Source organism: Candoia aspera, chromosome 1 (assembly GCF_035149785.1).
Source record: "Candoia aspera isolate rCanAsp1 chromosome 1, rCanAsp1.hap2, whole genome shotgun sequence".
Lineage (NCBI taxonomy): Eukaryota > Metazoa > Chordata > Lepidosauria > Squamata > Boidae > Candoia > Candoia aspera.
The window spans coordinates 188,878,457-188,902,920 of NC_086153.1; the positions used below are offsets into that span (position 1 = coordinate 188,878,457).

At 37.9% G+C, this 24,464-nt stretch overlaps 1 protein-coding gene across 1 annotated transcript in view; it reads left to right on the top strand.

Annotated features, from left to right (window-relative positions):
• Positions 1-24,464, top strand: part of TTN (titin) — a 286,118-nt gene that overhangs the window by 52,477 nt on the left and 209,177 nt on the right. The window contains exons 44-48 of the mRNA XM_063305418.1: positions 3,278-3,334; positions 4,411-12,183; positions 17,932-21,333; positions 22,238-22,516; positions 23,522-24,085. Coding sequence (XP_063161488.1) covers positions 3,278-3,334; positions 4,411-12,183; positions 17,932-21,333; positions 22,238-22,516; positions 23,522-24,085 — 12,075 coding nt within the window. The remainder of the gene's footprint in view (positions 1-3,277; positions 3,335-4,410; positions 12,184-17,931; positions 21,334-22,237; positions 22,517-23,521; positions 24,086-24,464) is intronic.

Consider the following 24,464-nt stretch of genomic DNA (forward strand, 5'->3'; position numbering starts at 1 on the left):
TGCCAAGCCAGAAATAGTGCTGGAGACGCAACTTGTACAGCTACACTTACAGTGACCACTGAAGGTAAAGCCCCATTTTCTTCCTAGGGATTCAGTTTGTTGCATAAACCACACGTTACAGGCTGTGACTAATGACCCCCTTTTCCTCATTTCACACTTCTTTAGTTTTAGAAGTACCATCACTAATGTGGATATAATTCTAGCAGTAACCAAATGAAGCACTCTTTTTTCCTATTCTTTCAAGTGTCTGACTGTTTAGCATTTGCATCCTGGCTCTATATGTCAGATTCAACCCCTGGTTTAGAAAAGTAAATAGACACACACTTCAAGATAGGGAGGTGTTGGCAGTTGCTCAAATTCTCTGAGGTTTGCTCTACTCGGTTTTAAAAGGGGAACATGGGGACCAAATGAGACATGACAGTTGCATTCTTGGGGATCATAAACACCTTCAAATTGCCGTGGACAGCCGCAATGAAAAGAAGAGACAAATGCATAGCCCACCCTATCAGCATGAACACCCTTCATTTTTCATTCATCCTTGTGGCTGGAGTTTCTTTATGTATTCTGCTTTCTACCAAAAGTGCCTTAATGAATGCACCTGGCATGCCAGCCTTTCCAAAGAAGATGACATGTTTCATTCTCATCATGTGACATATAATTTTGTTTTTAATTGGGCAATTTGAAGGGAATTCAGTATTAATCATATGTTTTGTTACTTGATTACACAGTGCAAGCCCTAGATAGGCAAAGTTCTGGGAAAGATGTAAGAAAATCTGTCCAGGACAAATCAGAAGTTTACATTGCTTCCCCTTTTGCAAAGAAGGAAAGCCAAGTTTATGTAAAAGAAATTCAGTCAATGCAAGAGCCTTCAAAAGAAACGCTTGTGCAGGTCTGTGAACCCATTGCTGGAACTTCAACGGGGAAAGCTGCAGCTGGGAAAGAAGCAGGAATGCTCCAGCCTACAGCCATAACTCAGAAATCAGGAAGTGCCAAAACAGGTATAACCCCAGTTCGAGTGGAGAGAGAGAGTGCTCCAAAGATGCTTCTGAAGCTTCATGATCTCACTGTGAGATGTGGTGACACTGCCCAGTTTATGTGCGCTTTCGAAAGCGAGAACTTTTATGTAATTTTGTGGTCCCACAATGGAGAAGCACTTCAAGAGTCCGACAGAATAAGAGTGTCACAAGATGGAAGTGCTCTATTCCTCACCATTTTTAACGTCCAACTTTTAGATCAAGGATTATATAGCTGTACTGTTCGTAACGACTATGGAGAAGTAACAACAACTGCTATACTAACTGTAGAAGGTGGTTATTCTGATTTTTAACATTGTGCTATTTACTCTCATTACATTCTCATCTTCAGCACCTATGGCTTCACGGCTAGCATTTCATTCAGTCTTAATTTTCAGTCCCACTTTCCCCCTCTCCTCTATCTTTAGGGCTTGATTCATAAATTATTTGCATGCTTATGTAATCTGCATAACTTGCTTTCATGCTTCTTTGCACCAAGTTTGAACACTATTGCATTATTTTCCAAAAACAAGTAAAGTAGAAGGATTAGATTTTTAAAATTCATGTTTATTGGAAACTTAACCTTTAATTTAGATATTCTAGCTTTGACAAATACTGTCATTAAGCAGATGTTAGTCATACTCTGAAGTATGTTTAATTTATATAATTTGTTTTTAAGCATGAACTTTTTTCTGTTAATACCTCTACAGATTTTCTTTCAAAATCAGAATCTCAGATATGAAATATAATAAAAACAAATACCAATTACTTTTCCTTTCTTTTCTGTTCCACATCAGATGATTATGGTATTAAGCCTTCTGCTGTGGTTAGATCCCTACTTCTTTTTCAGTATGGTTAGCACCATAATGCAATTGAAAGTGTCTCCATTCTTGATAATTCTGTCTAAATAATAATTTGAGACTGAGAATTCTTTTCTCTCATTTCTCTTTTCGAATGGCCTGGAGGTACCTTCAGAAGAGCAGGAATACCAACCTGAAAACAAAAGAGAAAATGTATATTTTTGTTCCACTCAGCTTCTTCCAACTGATAGATTTTCTGACTTTTCTTCACTTCTGTTGTCTGCCTTCCAGGCTGTGAGAAAGACGCTTTGATGCAAACAAAGATACATTTATAAATTTAATATGAATCTATTCCTGTCCCTCTGATATCAGTCATACAAATTCCAAGGAACAGTGACATGCATTTTGCCTGGAATGAATAGAATCCTTAAATGTGGAACAGAATAGTAAATGGAATAATATGTTATTGTTTTTGCACTAACACGCTGAACATCTTATACCATACTAATAGCTTTATATATATGTATAGTTCTACATCAAGGTTTTGAGTGCTACGAAACCTCTAATCTTATCCTAACTTTATTCTTACCTAGCTAAAGAAGCACAAGCCAGAACAGTAACAAAAATTACCCTTGTATCAGATACTAAAAGCATAAAATCAGTCAAAGAGTCTCAGTTTAAAGCAGCCTACGAATACAAGGAAGATTCCTCCAGAGAAACGTCAAGGGTGACAGGATCTTCAGCTCAAACAAACAGACAAAGGATCCAAGATTATCACCTTGACATAGTGCCATGCGAAGACATCGCAGAACCTAACACCACCATACCCGTCTTCCTTGAAACTCTGCCCCCAGAAACTCTTGTCAAGGAAGGAGATGGTATCTCGCTTTTCTGTGCAATTAAAGGTGTTCCTACACCTTGGGTCATCTGGCTGGATGATCAGTTAATAGTTGAGGAATCTGCATTATGTTCTTTAAGGCATGATGGTCCCCTATGCAGTTTAAAATTACTGAAAGTTAATGAGGATCAGAGGGGTATATACAAGTGCAGAATAATTAATTCTGCAGGACAAGCCGAGTGCAGCACACATCTGAGAGTGACAGGTTGGCAACTGCATGTTCCTTCCATATACAACCTCCTCCTGCACTGAAATCTGCCTGCTTCTCAATACACGATAAATAGAGCAACTGTGGATCGCTGAATATTGTCATCACATTATTCAAGGCATGTTAAAGGCATGTTGAATTACCCCACCTCCCCACAAAAGAAGAAGAAATCCTTTTATAATGTTGTGGAGGAACAGAACATTCCTTAGTTCCACTTTGTGTTTTAGACTTACTGGGCATTTTCCAGCATGTATATGTCTGTATGTTTGTGTGGTTTTTTTTTTCTTTTAGCAATGCATCATGAAGTGCAGTTCTGTAATGACATTCAAGTGTTTATTCTGTCTTTTTTTTATTACAGCTTTGGAAAAAGTTCTTCAGGAGAAGATAGAGCAGCAGATTGAAATGGAAGTTAAAGGTACAGTCTCAAAGGGATGTTTGACTAAATTTAGCATAAAGGTTCGGTAGCCACCTCAAAAAGCCTATACAAGCAGAATTTATTCTAAAATATCCAAATACGTTGCATGTTTTGTTTTGGTTTTCTGTGTTTAAATAGGCTTTAGACATTTTGCACTACAAAAGAGTACAAGTTTTAAAGTACACTTAAAGCTTTCATTTTATAGATTTGCAGTTTTTATTTTCAGTACATGCCATGCAGCTGGTTGCAAAAGCTTTCCTTTTGCATATCTCCTAATGCATGAGGACCCTTAAGATTCCACTGAATTTCTTGTAATGGTTTAAAATATATTACTTCTGTAACATTAGTACATTAATAAAATTGAGGTGGCATTTGTTTCCAAAGTGGTTTTATGCAAGAGGATAAAGTGACCTGTTTTCATTGTGCCCTCCTGTTGTATGCATTTAATTCTCCATGATAGATTTCTTACCCTGGCTTGCAGATAGAATAGTTGGTTATTGTTGCTTGCTCCTTTTTTCTTTCTTTTCTTCTTTTGCATAACATGTGAGTTTAGCAGCTGTATTAGTTCGAATAAACGCCTTCTCATTTCATTTTAGTAAATTACTTATAGTTAATTTTTAATAGTTTTGAAAATAATCTTTTTAAATTGTTTGGCCATCATAACTCACAATCAAAGAGCTCAGAAAGGGCGTTTATTCTACTGTCTGCAAGTCAGGTAAGAATCCCTCCCCCTTTGCAAATAAAACATTTAAACTGAATAAAAAAGCTTTTGGGGCAGTAAAACATGCACTCACAAGAACATGTCCTTTTGAGATTCATTTTTGCTTGTTGCTGAAGAAATTTTCCACAGTTGGAAGAAAGAACCGACAATGAACGATTTTCGTGTCAGAATCATTAAAACAGAGCAAGTGTTGCGTTTATTCGAACAAATATGGTGAGTGAATTTTTTTTATGTATTTGGGATGAATTTGTAGCATGCTCATTATTTAATTTCATTTTTAGCAATTTCATTTTTTTCTCTACCTATTTGATGGAAAGAGCAAAGTACGCTGCAATGTAATGTTACTCTTTTGCAGAATTGTTCTTCGGTGAAGAGCCAAAATACACAACAGAAAAATCCATTGTTGAAGAAGAAAATTTTGCTGATTCAGAAGATCTTCTGAGATCTCTGTCTAACCAGAACTGTGCAAGTAGAATCAGAGCTATGGCCCCCTGTCCTGAGAAACTGAAACCTTCTTTCATACAGAAATTAAAATATCAATCTGTTTTGGTTGGAGAACCAGTTGTTTTCCAGTGCAAACTAAGTGCTTATCCCTCACCCAAAATGACATGGTTTCATAACAACAAACAAATCCCCCAAAGTCTACGAAGAATAATAAAAAATGAGAGCTGCACAGATAAGCATAATTCCAGTCTAGAAGTTAAGGAGGTTCAGGAAGAAGACTCAGGGAGCTACAAGATTTTTGCTATTAATAGTGAGGGTTCAGCTGAGTCCACAGCATCTTTGTTAGTAGTTCATGGGAAGGAACAAAATGCCAAAAATCTAAAGTTTCTAAGAAAGTCAGAATGCACCCGTGAACATATAGAACATATGATGCAGAAAAAGAGAGATGATAGGCTTAAGGTGGACCTGAGATGTATTGGTTCACCATTTGATAAGAGGCAGGAGACTGAGAAAGCGTTAACTAATTTGTCCCCTACCAAAGGGAAGGTAAGGACAATAAGTTTTGAAAATACCCCATCTGTAAGACAGGGACTTATGTATGATAATGATGGGGTAGGAAAAAAGCATTTGGTTAGGGTAGGAAGTGACGAAGAGACTTTACTTGATGAGGAAATCAGGCTAAAGTTACAGCGTCTTCGTGAGGCGAAAAAAGTTATGTTAGAAAAGAAAAAAGCATCAACGGAAGCACAATATGTGAAAAATGTTGGATTTAGGGATAAGAGAAACCTATCAGCTCAGGTAGGAGCAAAGAGGCCTGTCTTTCAGACAATTGAGCAAATTGATGAAAAGAAAATGCCAGACCCAGAAGAATTTACCATAGGACATTCCAAGGGAAGGCTTGGGAAAACTTCAGAAGAGTTCCTCATTAGAAAGGGACAAATTCTGGGCCTTTCTACACCTTTCCAGGCTCCCCAGGAATCAGCCAACAGAAGCAATACAGAAAAAATGTTCCCAAGAAAAGAGGTCTTTGGCAGAGCAATGGCACAAGAAGTTCCAAAGGCAGCTTCAGTGACAGAAAGGGATACCAGATGGATGGGTTATACTGATATCCAAGGAAGGTCGTTAGAAATGAAAGCGGATACCAACTTAGAGAAAGGAGCTGAAGATTTCACGCCTGTAAAACCTGTTAAAACCCCGTCCCCTCTGGTTAAAGTGCTACTGAGAGATGATGTCAGTGAGACACAGAAACCAGAAATGGTGATGTCTGATACAATTATCTTTAATATCAATGCATCTGCAGCAGTTTGTGAGAGCAGGGGAATGACCAAAAGTCTTGAAATGGAAACGGCAGTAAAGGAATGTTCTTTTGAAAGCAAAGAAAATATATCGGAAGGGACAGCTGAAACTAAGGAACCTCATGTGCAGCAAAGGACTTCTCTAGTGCAACGTTTGGAGCCATGCCCTCCTTTTTTTATCCATGAAATTGAATCTCAAGAAGTAAGTGAAGGAGATAGTTGTACTTTCAGTTGTGCTTTCCAAGCCTACCCATACATCACAGTCACTTGGTATAACAATGACAAACCACTATCACTTAGCCAAGATTGCACTATTAACACCACAAAAGGTCATTCTGTGCTGACATTCGCAGCTGTTACCCGCAATCAGGAAGGATCTATTACTTGTGTGATATTTAACCAATATGGAACCGCAACAAGTTCAGGCATGCTAAGAGTGAAAGTAAAAGAGATACCTGAATTGGAGCCACTTGGTACATGTAAAGTTAAACTATTACCAGATTATACAGAAGAGGAAGAAGAACTTAGTTCGGCATTTGACAATAAGAAAAAAGATGAACCAGTTTTAAGTAGTCCTAGTAAAGCCACCCTCTTGCCTCCACAAGTTCATCTCCCTCAACCTTGCATTTCCAAAACAGATCAACTTTCTCTTCCATTGGAAATCAAAATAACTGCTCCAACCCCAACTCCAGAACAAGAAGAATTCAAAGAAGTAATTCGGACTGAATTTATCCCGGAAGAACTCCCTGAAGAACAAACTTCCAAAGGAATAAAACATAAATTTAAATTTTCATTTGATGTGGTTCATGAACTCCCCAAAATCTTAAAAAAAATTCAACCAAATATTAGGTGTAGAGAAGGGGATTCAGTTGTACTTGAATGCTTAATATCCACAGAATCTCAAGTAGTGATAACATGGCTTCAGAATAACCAGGCTTTGATATCTAGTGACAATCTTTGCTTTGAAGAAGGAAATGGTATTTATAGGTTGCACATTTACAAAGTTTCCTTATCAGATGCTGGCATTTACAAATGTGTTGCTGAAAACAATGCAGGTTTAGTGGAAACTGCTTGCAATCTTTTAGTAGATCCGTCTCAAGAAGTATTTTCCAATATTGTTGCTCAGACTGACCCCAAAACTGCACAAAAACAGGTCAAAGACATCCAGGACCAGATTACAAAAGAAGAACAGGACAATTATTTTGAATCCTCAGTAAGACTAATGGAGAGCAATTTTCATGATAAACAACACTGTGTAAGCCAGGAGTTCCAGAATATTAGTACACTGGACATCCTAGCTGATAAAACATGTACAGCATCCAGTGACACAGAAGACAGAGAAAAAGAATTCCAATTACCTAAATATCTAAATGATATAATGAAATCCCTACTTACTGATGAAAGTGAAAGTCTGGGTTTTCACATTCAATATAAAAAAGAAGCAAGTAAAGAAATGGACTCAGAGGAAGAAGAAAGTATAGTAGCCATTGTTCCAGAGCTGGACACTTCCCATGTTCATAAGCTAAGTGATGCATCTGTTGAACATGACAAAGTTAAAACATCATCAAGCAGCCAACTTGAAATAGTTATGGGGAGTCATAGAGAAAGAGTTAGGTCTGCTACTGTAGAAGACACTCCTGTAAGTCATGATCTAGAGTATGAAGCAAAGAGTGTAGAAGATAAAACCACTGTATTTGAGCAGCTGCAGAAGACTTCTACAGGTCATTGTGTTACTGAATTTAGGTCTGCAGTCAACCAAAGCATATCAGCCAACGTGACTCAAAATAAATCTAAATATAAGGACATTTCTAAGGAAGCTGAGAATCAAGAATTTCAAATTACATCTAAAATGCTTGATTTTGAGGCTGTCAGCAAAGAAAATATGGAAGAAGCAATCAATGAGCAGCAAAAAATGCTCAAAGGAAGAAAAGAGAAAGTATCTGAAAGCCCCTTTACTGGCAAAACTGTTTTGTTCCATAATTTTAGCTCTGGTGAAGAAGAAGCAAGAAAAATAGATCAAAATAAAGAATTAATGGGGAAAACACAAGCAGGTAGGCCTGAAGCTGTATTTGATTTAAAAGAAATTCTTCCTATTAGAGAATATGTAGATAATAATATTCAAGAACAAATTGAATGTCAGGAGCCTATCAGTCTATGTCTAGCTTCTGATAAACTGGATATCTCACTTGATGAAATACAGAATAAAGAAAACATTGATAAAGAACAAATCAGACTTAAATCAGAGGATGCATATATCCAAGATGAATATTTGGTTTCTAAATTAAAAGAAACCAATAGAAACAAGATCACAAAACGAACAGAAATAGCAATACCAGCTACAAGACAAGATATATATCCTAGTAAAGGTATTTCTAGTGAGACAGAACCTATAGACAAACTAGAGTCATACCCAGCTTCGTATGATACTGAAGCTGTTCCCCAAAAGCAGAAGGGAATTGTCAAAGGTTTTTCAGAATTTGAAGCAGTAATTGTTTCCAACAATGACAAAATAATAGAAAATGTTGAGAAAGACACATTAGAAGATTTCTGCAAAGAAAGCCAACCAAGAGAAGAAGTGTTAAATGAATTAAAACAACTTTCCCTGTGTTTTGAAAATGTTGGTCAACCTCAGGGAGATGTAGCTCCTGAAGTTCCATGTTCTGGATTTGAAGGAAAGAGGCAGGATGTAGAAAAAGCCCATGAAATTGCCCCAGAACATACATCATTTCTAGAGCAAGAAACAGTTTTCAATCAATCCATTCAGCAAATAGAAATGAATATAGATGTTATTCAAGACCAAAGTGGTCTTCAGCAGGAAGCAATGTATGCAAAAGATCAATATTCTGTCTCTGTTTGCTCAGATATAGAAATTGGTGAAAAACGTCTTAAAAGTGCTGAAAGCATAGAAGCTGAGGTTACTGATGATGCACAGCATATGAAAGTTTTAGAAAAAATTATACCTTCTGACCAAGGATTTTCCAAAGTGAATGAACTTATAAAGCAAGAATTTTACGAACTACAACATTCATTGCCATCCACAAATGATACATTTGACTTAAAACAAGTTTACCCTGCTGAAGAGAACAATAATGAGCTACAAGAAGCAGTGCAGCCAGAGGAAATTTGCTTTAGAAAACTTTATTCTGCTTCTGAAGGAATGATAATCAATGAACGGGATATCACAGACGATACACATCAGATAATACAACCCACTCAAGAAGATTCACTATCTGTGGAAACCGACATAGAAAAAGAACGTGTTCAGGAATATGCCTTCCCAGAAGCTGTTCATTTAAAATTAGCTTTTCTGAACACCGAAGATGCTGACCAGCAGCAAGAAGAGAAGTTGTCACAGGAGGAAAGGCCTCTCAAATTTCCATCTTCTGCTTCAGAAGGACTAGGAGCCTTTCAAGGGCAGAAACTGGTTTCCACTCAAGAGGTTTCTGATGAGAGCCAAGTCCCATATGAAAGCAGTTGCCAACAAAAAGATACCTTGTCCCAAGAAAAAGAATTGCGAACCCATGAGCCAGTGTTTGATCTAAAAGCACATGCAGCTTTTTTCTTTCCAGAATGTTTGTTGGAAGAGGTAGAAACATGCCCCTTTAGCCAGACATCTGCTGTTGAGGTGGTGGGAACAGAAACAGAGAATTTCATAAAACAGCTGGAGGGCCAAAATGTGTCAGGAGAAAACATTTCCTTACCTGAAGAACTTTGTCAGAATCATGAGAGACAGTTGAAAGAAGATAACATCATAGAACAGGAACTAGCAGAACTCTCCATAACTCAAATACTGAAGAAGGCCTTAGAAAACACTGATGTCTCTGCTGGGCATGGTGAATGCAAAAGAAATATTCCTGAGGGAGCGCTGCTTAGCGTGTCAGGTGAAGCCTTTATGAGGGAACCCTCAGGACCCACCCCACATAGTCAGCATCTTCAAACCACAGTGAGAGAAACCGGTATCCCTGAACACAATAATACTTTAGGATTTACAGTTCCAGAAACAGATAGTTTCATATGTGATATGAAAAAAGCTGCACTTGAAAAAGGATCTCAGAGTGTTCATAAAACAGAAGAGGAAAAAACATTGGTCACTGAACATTCCTTTATTGAGGAAACCAGAGACTTTTCTTCAGAAAAAAGCAATAAGCAGAAACTTACTGAAACCCAAATAATCACTGAAGAACATTCTATTTTTCAGGAGCCATCTGACACCTCAGCCAAGGAACTTTCCTTATCACAATTCCTCCTTTCATTAAAAAATGAGTCAGTTATAAGCCAACAGGAAGAGACCAAAGCCTTACATAATCTTGAAGAACAAGAGCAAAGTTCAAAACCCCTGAGTGAAAGAGAATGCAGTGCTGAATTTGTCAGTCCTTCCCTCAGGAAGCTAAATGAAGAGACTGTTCTTCCATCTCAAGAGATCTACAACTCTTCTCATAAGGGAACAGATGTTTGTTTTACAAAATATTTGCTTGCTGATGATGAAAAGGAGATTCCAGATGTGAGAGAGAGCTCATCAAAGGTTTTAACTCAAGAGGGATCTATCACCTCTTCGGAGGTCGAAGATGTCACATTTAGCACTGTTTATGATTATTACAATCAACAACAAGAATTATCACGCCCTTTTTCTCCTGAATCAGAAATGTCTATTGATATTGATAGCAGAAATGGAGATGAAGTGGTAGAGTGTGAGAGATTCTACACACCACCCTCATCAGTGGAGAATTTTGAATCTCCTTCATCTTCTCCTTCTTATCATACACCAGTTGGCACCCCTGAACGATATTCCACTCCCTCAGAGGAACAATATTCTACCCCTTCAGAGGAGAGATATTCTACCCCTTCAGAGGAACGATATTCTACACCTTCAGAGGAACGATATTCTACACCTTCTGAGGATTCAAATTTAAATTCAGCAATTTCTCCTGCAAAGCTGGTAAGAAAGAATACATCACCAGAAAGTTATCAAAGACTGACTGGTTCTCTTTGGCAGCAGAGGAGCTCTTCCTTTGATGAACTAGGCACTGAAATGTTTGTTACACCTTGTGAAGCATTAGAGCCAAAGGGAAATGAAATGCCTCCTGCTTTTATTAAACCGCTGGCCAAAAGAAAGATCTATGAGAACACCACATTGTGCTTGATTGCAGAAATCATAGGTTTCCCCATGCCTGATGTGAAATGGTATAAAAATAAGTCACTAGTTGAACAAAATCGAAGAGTTAAAGTACAAAAAGAAGGCAATATATGTATCTTGGAAATCCATAACATTAAACAAACAGATGGAGGAGAATATATGTGCCATGCAGTAAATATTATAGGGGAAGCTAAAAGTCTTACACAGATAGAAGTGTTGCCTCATGATGGAAGAGCTTTAGCTCTGCTGCCTCCACTAACTCATCAACATGTTATAGAGTTTGATATAGAAAAAGGGCCAACATCACGAACGCCTTCTCCACAGGAAATACTTCTGGAGGTAGAACTGGATGAAACTGATATCAAGGAATGTGAGAAGCAAGTGAAAATCGCCACAATTCCTGAGCTCACTTCTGCTAATCAGAGCACGATTGTATCTCTTGATGTTCTCCCTTTATCTCTGGTGGAAAGCACCCTGGCTTTGTCTGGGAAAGAAAGCAAAGATGTTCAAATTGACTTCAAAGTGACTGAAATGCCTCCATGCTTCATCACTCCTCTTTTTGATACAGAGGTTTCAGAAGAATCAGAGGCATTGTTTCACTGTAAAGTCTCAGGTTGTCCTACTCCAGTAGTGCAGTGGTTTAAGGAGACTAGGTGCCTTACTCCAGATGCTTGGAAGTATGCTATGATTAGTGAGAATGGAAGCCATAGTCTTAAAATTCAGAATGTGGTGCATTCTGACAGTGGTATGTATTTGTGCAAAGCACTTAATACTGTTGGAGAAGCGATGTGTAAGTGCTTCTTATCTGTTACTGAGGGTCAGAAGCCTCTTGCAGTGGCAAGTGAAGGTGAAGTAAAAGTTGGGATGGAGGTCGCAGAAGATCAACCACAAAAGATTGATTTGCTTGTAGGTAATACTATCCCAAGTGGCAACCAAACTGAAATAGAACTGGAATTTGAGTTTGAACATAACCCTGATGATTCCCAAAAAGCTCTTAGGCTAGTTGCAGTTACAGAACAGGAACAGGAAGAGGAAGGAGAGTCATGTGTTAATATCAACGTTGGTGTATTTGCTGGGCCATCAAAAGAAGAACAGATAGAATTTGAAGCAGAGAGCACAGATAGCTGTAGCTTTGAATTTCAAGTCACAGAGGCACCTCCCAAATTTATGAAAAACATTTATGATTGTTTTTCTTTTGCTGGAACCTCTGCCTGTTTCCAATGCATTGTAGTTGGTTCTCCAAAACCAGCTATCAGTTGGTTCAAAAATGGGATACTGATATGTGAAGAGAGATGCTGTATGGAAGAAGACCAGGAAGGATGTCACAGTCTGGTTATAAGAAATGTAGTCCAAAGTGATGAAGGAGAATACAAGTGTGTAGCAACAAACAAAGCAGGGACTGCACATAGCACTGCTTTGTTAAGAATCTGCTAAATCCTCTGATACAAGAATGCATTTCCTCTGAAAGGTATGGTAGATAAAGGCTTAATTAAGAGATCTGGGCATAGAGGTAACAGGAATGTCCGATGCTTCAAAGCATTCTTATGAATGGACTGGATGGTCCCACTGAATTGGTTCACAGCCTCATAAGGCCACATGGGTTTAGACTTTATTCAGCACAATAACACAGGCTCCGTTTCTCTCAAAATGAATCCTACTGTTGCCGACAGCTCATGCAGTCTCACAGTTATAGCACCGTCATTGTCACCCACATTTGTATACCATCTTAGATACTTGTAAATATACTTATGTCATTAAAAGCTAATTTTGCATTTTTGTGAAGAGGGTCTTGAAATCTTTGATGTTCTTTTCACTGATTGATTTTAAATTGTACTCTATAATCAACACTATATTTTCACTAGAGTTCTGTGAAAGAACTCAGACAACAATTTCACCCTCACAATGTTGTATCGGTAAGGTTTTCTCCTGACCATATTCTGAATTTTTATTCAGTTTCTCTTCTGACAAAATTTTTGCTGAATGGAGACTTTTATTGTTCTCATTCCAATGTAAACCAAAATTAGCAGGATGCCAGTCAAAATACCCTGATCAAAGATAATCAGAGACCAAACTGGCTATGTAAGAGTTCTGTCATACTAGAGACTGTATAAAACATCAGGATTTATTTCTCTTTTACCAACAGAGAAGCACCTGGAAGCTAGAGTAAACCTTGATGAACCAGATAAATATGCTAATGTGAATAAAATAGTTTTATTCTAAACTTACACAAAAAACTAACTGTATGCCAAAGATAGATAAATGAGACTAAATCCCAACTCTGTCTCAGGTCAATAACTGATAGAAATACTTCTATATAGCAAAACCCAAAATAATAATAATAATAAAAAACAGTAATCAAAGTTATGTATGAAGTTTTCCAGTACCTAAACAGATCTTATACTTTCTCCTCTACACTTTAATAGAATAAAATAATCTCAGAATCAGTGAAGGCAATGAGATTTATTCCCTAGTAGGCATGCATAGGATTTATAGTATAATTCAAGAGAACATATCCTAATTAATATAAAACATATTCCCAGTTAAGTAAGATCACAGCCTTAGGCTACAATCATTTACATACTTCCCTAGGGATAAATTTTGTTGAAATCCACTGGGCTGATTTTGATTACATGTGTACATGGTTGCATATTAAGATCCAATCCTCTACCCACTCATCTAGGAATAAGCTCTGTTGCATGCCGTGAGATTTATTTCTTAATCGACATGCATATATTTGCATGTTTACTATATTAAAAAGAAAAATGATAAAGATTAGTATAAGAATTACCATAGAAAGCATGTTAACTAATTTGAACATAATTTTAATACTGCAGAGAAAATAATCTAGAAATGGAGAAGAATACGACAAGTATAGAAGGCCATATATTGACAAAGCAATTGCTTTAAATATTAAATGAATGATACTTCTGAGAGTTAAAGCTGCTCATTATTTATTACCAGCATTGATGTTTAAAAGTAGCACAATAATTTATACTCAGAATAGTGCATTTATGTACTCAGTTATGTATGGGTGTGTTCTTATTTCTGTATTCCTTGTGCTTAGTCAAATAACAATACCTTTGGGTTCAGGCAGTACATAATCCGGATAGGAGGCTCCAGTGTAGTAAAAATTCAAAGTAACTTCTTAAAATATAAAATAGTTCTCATAAAAACCTTGATAATTTTTTTTTTTGCACCATCAAAAACACCATCAGTTATAAACACAGAATGTTTAGAGCAGCTTCTGAAATTTTGAACTGAAATAGAGGAGACAGTTCAGGAAGCTCACTGCTAGAGAAGCACAGATTTAATCACACATAAATTCTAAAAGTAATGTACGAACTAGACATATGTTCAGTACATTTTTATTATTGTCTCCTCACACAGTCACAGGAGACCTAAAACGCACAAATGACTTCAAAGATAAGATATTCACAGAACATAAATAACTAATTAAGTGAGGTTGGCCCCGACTAATCTGAAAAACTAAATATTGGAAAGAAGAATAGAATGTTTCTGTGAGTGTCTGCATGCATGTCTGTATGTGTGTTTGTGTGCGTGCACATGATTTTCTTCTTTTCCTTCTAAAGTCAGATTGCATGGGATAAATCAAAAAGCCCAAGATGGCAAATGCTAATGTTAGAGATAGTTTTATACTAGTTCCCATTTATATATAATCTAATTTGAATTTATTAGGAGAATTAAGACTTAAGCAAAATTCAATTATTTTAATACAGATGATAAAATATTGTGCATCTACATATGTTAAATTTATGACGAGCAGTTAAAAGAACGTTCTTTGGTGTTCTATTTTGTTTTGCTACTTTGTACTAACCCAATGGATATACAGGATATTTTAACAATCTTAATTACCATGATATAAATGACAATTGGTTAATAATAATACCTACAACAACACGCCAATGCTATTTAAATAATGTGCATGATGGCATGAGAGCTGAACATTTTAAACAATTAGTCAAACAGAAAAGCATGTAAGTTAAATGAAGTGGTATAAGAGAAATAAATGTACCTGATCCAACATTGAGCTGGGCAGAAATTGCAGAGGAATTAGTTTTCATTGCCATTCCCTATTCAGTTGACTAGCAGTTTTGGAGTTAGTGAAGTGCCATTGTCCCTGCATATCAAAGAATATGCATTGAATGTATTGTGCTGTCTGACATCAAAGAACACAAACAGTTCCTCCTGGAAAAATTCAGCTCCATATTTCACTTCTGACTTTCAGCATACAGTAGTATTGCAGAACATGATCTTGTGTTTATAGTCCTAATCTTCCCAGGGGGCGGGGGATGTGCAGCCACAGTGTCTGCACATTTGCTCTGTTAGGAAGACAGCAGGCTATGAACAGGTGGAAAACTCTCCACCTTGCAAGCTCTGGGTGGATTCACGCTTTGCCCATTTCATCTCCTGCCCCTGAGGAAAGTGTCTTTTAAAAGAGGAGAACACATCTCCAAAACCTCTTCCTCCTACTCAGGCCCTTCCTGATAGCTGAGAAGAACTTCTGCTCTCTGTTACCAGTTGCTCCATGGAGCCACAAGCTTTTGCTGATGCTCCCATTTCTCTGGGTAAGTACCCCAGTTTAAAATTAAAAGTTATGGTTCATGGGCAACTGGCCAGGAAAATCGTAGTGCAAAGCTGAAATAATGGTTGCTGTAAAATCAAGCCAACTCACCCAGGCAAAACAAAGATTGGCAGCTGGAGCTGTTTCTTCCAAAACTCTCATTTAAGCTATATACTTTTTCAGTGTCTTTTGGTTTTGTTTTTTGTTCTCACAGGGTACTTTAGAAAAGCCATTAAAGCAGATTTCACTTGTCCATAGTCTATGTTACCTTTGAAATGTCAATGTATATATTGTTTTAATAAAAGTATACAATACAGTACAATACACTTGTGGTTGTCTTCATTAAGCATGCTTTTTTTTCCCTTTTAATTCACGTTTTAGGACATGGTGGAGTGTATGTGAATTTCAATACCTTTCAATACAGTCCTTTCAAACTTAAAAATAGGCCACCTATTTGCCCACAAATGTCAAACTAGAAATAAGGCATGATTTATTGAGCTGAACAAAGGGTAGAGTGTTGCAAGTCTTTGCAGTTATCAAATCCAAACACTCACACACATACAACATTACTTTAACATTTCTTTGTAAAAAGTATACCAATAATTTCAGTGTGATTTCTAGATGACTAAAATCAGCTGTCTGAAGAAAAAGATGTATGACTCAGTGGGGAAAGCAGGAAAGCTAATCAGTCTGACACAAATCCAAGTTGATTTAAAAAAGAACTTATTTCTTCAGTGTGAGATCTAAAAGAAGTGTCTAAACACTGCGGGGGGTAGGTGGGTGGGATGATCTACTCTTATCTTTTCAAGGAAAACCTGATTGCCAGTGATGCTCAAATACTTCTAGCGAACATTATTATTAGCATTATTATTACCCACCTTTATTTTGCACAACTCAAGGCAACAGACATAATAGTACTTTCTCCTCCTCCTATTTTCCTCACAACAATAACCCTGTGAGGTGGGCTGGGCTGAGAGAGAGTGACTGGGCCAAAGTCATGAAGCTGGCTTTCATGCCTAAGGGAGGACTAGAACTCAGTCTCCTGTTTTCTAATCCAGCACCTTAGCTACTACACCAGATTGGCTCTCGTCCTGTGTTAGTACCTTATTATTGTATTATAATGTTATGATTACTCTAAATAACATGAAAAAGTGAAAGAATATTCATTGTCCTTGGACATTAAATCCATTAAGTCAGGTGCAAAAATCATGGACTTTTTAAAATACAAAACAGATTCTCAGTGTATACCTTATTAAACTAATCCCAGGTTTCTTTACTTTTCCAGCATCAGTAGGCCTGTAAGTATAAAAGAGTATATGCAAGAAAAAAGATTATTACAAGCTGAAGTATAAGGGTCATAATAATTGAACAACAATATTTCAGTTAATGTTCACCTTACAATATGGCTTTATTTAGGATTTGTTCTCCTTCAAATAGCCTTTAATCCAGCAACAGCTTTCTTTTTCCTCTTGTACCTCTAGGCTACCTGACAGATTGTTCTGGAGAAGTACCTAGGGCAAATTTCTGAGGGCACAGGATGGTGCAGGGAGAAGGGGAAATTGGTGAAATTTGCTTTCTTCCCTTCATCAAAACTCTAGTCATGGAATGATAATGGATGCAAATTCCATTATTTTTTAAGAGAATGTTTAAATCATGAAACACTTATTCAAACTTCTGCAATTCCTAGATCAAACAGTAATGAAGGTAGACCTTGCTTAATTGCCCTGTTTAGCAACCATTCAATGTTATTGATGTTATGATGGCGCTGAAAAAGTAATTTTGCGACCAGCCCTTGCACTTATGTCCCCTCAATCGCGTGATCGAGATTTAGGTGCTTTACAACCGTTGCAGCGTCCTGCGGTCACGGGATAACCATTTGTACACTTCACAGACAAGCAGAGTCAGTGGAAAAGCTGGCAGTAAAATTGCAAGTTGTGGTCACATGATGTCTCTCTTAATCACAGGTGATTCACTTAATGACTGCAGCAGGAGTGATATAAGTCTGGCACGATCATGAGATGTTTCAGTTAATGATTTTGTTGCTTAGTGACAGAGTTGCCGGTCCCAACTGTGGTTGTTAAGTGAGGACTACCTGTATAAGCAATCAGCTTGGTAAATGAAAACAAATAAATCCCTTCACCTTCCATTTTCTAAATCTTTATTGACTTTGTTGTCTGGGATTTATGGAATATTTAATAATTAGCTGTCAATGATATAGCAAGTTAGAATTTTACCTACATATTGTATGCAATGGTACATTCTAAAAAATATGAATATATGAATTGTCTTGCAGTATTATCACTGGGTCACATTTTCTGAAGTATTGCTCTAATATGTCTGTTAGTGTTGTCTTGTAATTACTAGGAATACTTTTTTCAAGAAAACATTTTAGTAAAATATAAACAATTCTTTCCCATACAGAGATTTCTAGCTCTGTTATTGTGTCTGCTGAGGAAGAAAGCACCAAGAGTTTCAACAGCGGCCTACAGTTATCTGATAAAGATATGACACATGAACTCATGCCTGAAAAGTCAATTTATTCCAGCAATTTAGACAGGAAAGAGGAGAAGAGGAACATTCCAAGCTTCCTCAAACATGTGTCCAATGTCGAAATCAGTGTAGGAGATATAGCTAAACTTTCTGTTACTGTTACTGGCAGTCCAAAACCTCAGATACAATGGTTTTTCAATAATGTTAAAGTAACATCATCTGAAGACTATAAATTTGTGTTTGATGAGGAAAGCTACAGCCTCATTATTCTTTCCGCAAACTTCGAACATGAGGGAGAATATACTTGCATCGCTAGTAATATTCATGGCAAGACTGCTTGCAGTGCTTATCTGAAAGTAAATCCTAAAGGAAGCAGCATGGAGTCAGAGACAGAGTTAACCAGTGCAGTTTCCACAGAGATGACAGGAAGACCTCCATATTTTGTTAGGAAACTAAACCCTGTTCCTTTTGTGCAAGGTGCTCCAGCTGTGTTGGAATACAATGTGACTGGTGAGCCAGCTCCTATAATTCACTGGTTTAGGGGAAATGACCAACTTTTCTCCAGTGAACATTACACCATCATTCATAATCCAGATGGTTCTGGGTCCCTGATGGTGAATAACTGTCAGAGGGAAGATGGAGGTGTATACTTCTGTAAAGCAAGCAATATCTTAGGTGAAGCCATGAGTAGTGCAGAACTTCTTATTCCCCAAGATGTCCCTGATGAACTTCCACACGTAGTTGAGGAAGAAGCAAGCCATGAAGAAAAAGAAAAACAGTTGCCAATTAAACTGCCAGAAATAATAAAGCCAGAGTCTATTCGGGAAGAAATAGCTCCATTCACTTCTATTGTTTCTGAAAAGAAATATGGGATAACCTTGGATGAATCTCTTATATTCTCAGTTCCAAGAGCTGGAGAAGCTATTTCAGCCAGCGAACCGAAGCAAAAGGTGTATATTTCTGGAGCTGAGAGCATCCAGAAATTGTCCAAGGAGAGCTCTTTGGCAGTCCAAGTACATAAGTCAGAGAAGGGAGTACTAGTGCAGGAGGAACACGGTTGCTTTCAGTCCATTATAGCAGCCCAGCATCATGAGATAAGTGAAGTTCATACAGTGGCAATTAATAAGCTTGACGGCCCTGAAAAAGCTCAGCCAACCCAAGAATCGTTAAAGGTACTTCAGGTGCCTCTGATTGCCTCTGAAGAGATATTCCACAAAGAGAGGATCTTTGAAGCAACTATGGAAAAGCTGCAAAAAGGCTCCCTGAAGCAGGACAGCCTTGTGAAAGCAACCCTGATGGCAGAAGAAAAACAGAAGTTCTCCCATGAGCTCACCAAAATGATTCCTCCGTTAGAAAGCACAGTCCCAGTAGAGTTACAGAAAGAAGGTAGAAGCCCATTGCATTTGCCCACTGCATTTGAACAAGCAACCCTTCCTAGAGAAGAGCATTTTAGTGCTGAGGTGCCACCAGAAGATGAAGCAGTATGTAGGAAAAGCCAAAGGTTGCTTCACAGCTTAATAACAGAAGAGCAGCTTCCCACATCATGCGAAGAAGCTAAGCTTCTTTCTCCCCTGGGGGAAGCAGTCAGTCTGCAGCTTGTCAAAGAGCCTGTTTCTGTTTTGCATCTCCAGACCAACAACACTGAGCAAGTGTTGTCTAAGGAAGGCATTTTGGCTTTACCAAAACCTGAATGCCAGACTGCGTTACAGAAAGCAGAAAGCATGATTAAGCATACTGTGACTTGTGAGGAAAAGAGCCCGATCTCTGCTGATACACTGGAGGCCTTTCGGGATGGGATTGCTGGAGAAAAAACTTTGGCTACATCAGAGCCTCCGCTCCGTAAGCGTTTGACTGTGGTGGCAGAAGGATGGCTACTGCCCAAAGAGCAGATTCTTCCTCAGATGGGCACAGAGCAGAAAGCAGCCTTGAAGAAGGATGATTTTCAGATGGTTATGCGGGCTTCAGATATCACTGAAAAGAGGCTCCTGGTTGCAGGGCACACTGAGCCATTTAAGGATGTTGAGGGCAAGTGCTGTGGGGTAGCCTCCGAGCCCAAACTAGTTTTGGAATCCCTATGCGTTGAGGAATTTGGTGTTCCTATTGAGAATGCTGATCTGCTAGAAGCCACAGAGCAAGATTTTGCAGCACGAATCCAAGAAGGACAGTCAGTCAGGCTTCCATTACTACTAGAAGAAAAACAGCCTTTCAAGGAAGAACACCTAAACAAACTCACAAGCCCAGAAAGTCAAAATGTTACAGTCCAGAAACAATCAAGAATAGTGATGGGAATGCCCGAAACTCTGGAAAACAAAATTCTTTCTAAAGAAAGTCAACTTGCAAGGGAAAGCCCAGTAAGTTCCAGCCTAGATGTGAAACCTCCAGTAAGAAATGCCTTACAAATAGCTCTAATAAATGAACATCATTCATTTTCTTTTGACACTGTCACTGATGTAGAAAGTATTCAATTAAAAACTGTAAAAATAGTCAGAGAACCTAAACTTACTATGTGCATCTGCCTTGTTACCAAAGAAAGTTCAAATACTGCAGAAATAACTCTTCCCTTTGATGGAATATATTCTCATAAGGCTACCTTAAAAAATGAATTGCAGGCCCCATTTCAGCCTGTTGTTTTTGAACAGAAACACGTTCTGATGGCAGATGAACCCAAAGTTATATCTGAAACTAAATGCTGCAATTTGCTTATTTCTTCATCTCTCAGAGACATGCACGCAGGTATTGTAACTGATATGCCTACTCAACTGCAAACAGTTGCGGATCTTATTGGTTACCTTGAGCCACAATATGCCAAAATGAGTACTGAATCCAAAATACAGCTGGAGCAACCTGTGTCTGTCCAAGAGGTCAAAACTGTTGCTCTAAAGGAGCAAATTAAGGATGTTTGTACAACTGCACTTACCCTTGATATTCCATCAGTGCCTGCCTCAACTGAAAAACCAATAGATACTCTAAAAGTGAGGGAAAGAAAAGAAGAACTTTTTGAGAAGCATGACAAGGAGGCACATATATTTGAAGCCAAGGAACAAGAAGACAGAAGTCCCATCATGTACCTAGGTTTGATGGACACTGTTGTTGAGGAAGGTGACACTGTGAAATTTACTTCCAACATAGCAAATGCTGAAGTGATAAATTGGTATTTTGAGAGTAATCTGATAGTTTCAGGCAGTGAGTTCAAGTGTCTTCAAGACCATGACACTTACACACTCAGAATCAACCAAGCACTCAAGGAAGTACATCAAGGAGAGTACACCTGTGAGGCTCTGAACAAAAGTGGAAAAACTACAGCAACAGCAACACTCACAGTTGTACAAAGAGGTTGGAATATGGGGATATTACTTCCCTTCACTGGTTTTCTAACTTAGTAGAACACATAGACATATTTATATCCATAAATATTTTGGATATTAATATAAGAAGTATATAGACTTCCGTAGTATATCACAAAGCCGATCACAAAATTCACCCTTTTGTTTTTTCCTTACTGTGCATGCATTCTCACTCTCTCGTTCCTCATGCACACCAGTACCTACTTTAGTCTTTGAGTAGGTATGATACTGTACTTTTCATTCTTTGGTAATATGATTACATTAATTATTATAATTTCTTTCAGAAATAATGACATTAAAGCTCATTTATAACCTATAATGATAACATGTAATCATTCTTTCTAAAAAGAGTGCATGTCCTAACACTTTCATCCCAATATCTACAGAGAAATTATTCACTCTTTCTTTTCACTGTTACAATAAGGGAGCCTATACTCAGGAGGAAGTTCCATTGAAAACTGTGGGACTTGCTTATCAGTAAATAAATGTAGAGATTCCACTGTGTGTTGTGAAAATTTTGCAGCATTTGAACTTGCTTCTCACAGTTCATTTGCCACTGTTTCCACACAACCTGGTATAATTCTGTATATCACATTCTTTGCATGTCTTAATGTAGTAAGAAGAAATCTTAGTATCTTCAAAGTTCCACCGTGCACTGCAGTGGAGCCTTGCAGTAGCCTGGCCATTGTTACATCACTTGTAGTTTGTTTTCATTTCTAACTACCATTTTCTTCTACAGTCACTTTCCTTGAATTGTCCACAGACACGAAATCACCCATCCTGTTCCGGTCGTCACTGTATTAACAGAGATTGGGAATAATATCATCTTGTGCACTCTTGTTGTTATTCATGTACACGTTAGCGATTGTAACTTTATTTGCTTTTAATTTTAGTCGCACCTATTCTGAGGAGAAGGCTGGCATCCCAAGAAGTTGCTGTGAACCACCTTGCCAAGTTCACTTGTGAGATTGAAATGGCCCCAGATGTACGATTTCAGTGGTACAGAGCAGGACGGGAAATCTACGATGGTGATAAGTTCACCATTTATACAGCTAATTACACATCAGTCCTTCAGATCCCACGACCTCAAGTCGTGGACTGTGGTGAATACAGCTGCAAGGCATCCAACCAGTTTGGGAGTGTAAGCAGCACAGCCACATTAACAGTAACTGGTAAGAGTGGTGCCTGAGCCTCAGTTTGTTTTCTTATCACTTATTTGGGCATATTCATTGTTACTGCCATGGTTTAATGTACTGCCAAAGGTACACATGAAGAATGGAGAGAAGGTGGACCAATTGTGTCAAAAGTGCAATTATTTTAATTGAGATTTTTTTTTCAGAACTGTTTTTAAGATGAAATGAAAATAAACAAATACTAAGTATGTTGTGATATCACGATTAGTGTTCAAGCAACTCCTACATCAATATCCACAAGTCTCCATTAACAGAAAGGCTGCTGGTGGGATGGGGGGTCAGCGGGAAACTGCACCCCCCCAGAACATAATGGGGAGAAGCATGTAGCACAAAGGGGTTGTGGGCAAATGCATTTTGTTTTATCATATTCTTCTCAAAACATTCTTAGATGTCTTCTGTTTCCTGAAGAGATTATACGTTTAAGTAATTCACCCAATCACAAAACTATATAGATGCCTCTGGTTTGATTTACTACTGTGAATGTTTTATGTATTGTGTAGTAGTATGAAACCCATGAGTATTGCATGGGAAACCGTCTTAAAATAAGTACCTTAAGGGCCATCTTAAAGTAAATAAAGGACACATTACATGTGGATATTTCTCTTTTTAAAATATTGATGCAAGTCTTTTAAAAAAATATGCTTGTTACATTTTTTAAAAAATGCAACCGTAAGATTTCATGCAACCCCTATTACAAGTTAGTTCTGGGATGAAGGTAAACTAATCACAATCAGTCACCTAATTTTGCAGCACAATTGCTCTTTCTGGATGAAATACTAAGTTTTAAAATTCACATGATGTCAGGTCATCCTAGAGATAATAATCATGATAAATATATTGGCTAGGGGGGATTTTTATTTCATGTTGTGCTTAGTCAGTGTAAGGCACGGGAAAATATGATTTAAGTCTTTTCCTTTCAGAGGAGAGAAAACAGGCCAACACTATTTGCCCAGCCAAACAAGTTTCTTCCCCTTTCTTTTGCAGAAGCGTTTCCTCCAACTTTTGTAACCAGGCCTGAATCTCTTACAACTTTTGTGGGTAAGAGTGCCCGGTTTCTCTGTACCGTAGCAGGCACGCCCGTGATAGACACAGTGTGGCAGAAGGACGGAACTCCCATCTCTTCCACAGAACACCACCGGATTTTAGCTTCCGACACCAAGCACTGTTTAGAGGTTGCACATCTCACAGTGAATGACAGGGGGGTGTACAGCTGCAAAGCCTCCAACAAGTTTGGAGCAGACATCTGCCAGGCAGAATTAACCATTATCGACAAGCCACATTTTATTAAAGAATTGCAGTCTGTGCAGTCTGCAGTCAATAAAAAGATACGTCTTGAATGCCAAGTGGATGAAGACCGCAAAGTAACCATCTTCTGGACTAAAGATGGCCACAGAATACCTCCAGGCAAGGATTACCGGATCGCCTTTGAAGACAAAATAGCGTCACTCGAAATCCCACTGTCCAAGCTTAAAGATTCAGGCACGTATTCCTGCACTGCCACCAACGAAGCTGGAAGCAGTTCCTCATCCGCAATGGTAACAATCAGAGGTAAGTAAAGGACTGGTCTACATGATGTAAATGTTCTTTGCACTCTCTTGCTAATACAGTAATATTTACCTATCAAAATGGTGGACAGGAAACATTGTTAAGGTTTTTTTTTTCCTACTTCTTCAAGTTTGGTGCACCATTTCTGTATCAAAAATGTGCTTTAAAATCTTTTGCCATAGTCTTAATCTGCTATAGTTAAGCTTAAGGTTTGACCAAAATAGAAGTGCATATATTTTTATAGCATTGATGAAAATCTTTTTTTTTCTCCTAGAGAAATCTTGGTTACTGGTTTTAAAAGTCAAGTTCTGAATAATGACAGAACCTGGAATTCAAAGCTGATTGCATGCTTCTAAATAATTTGTTTCGTACTCTTTGTATT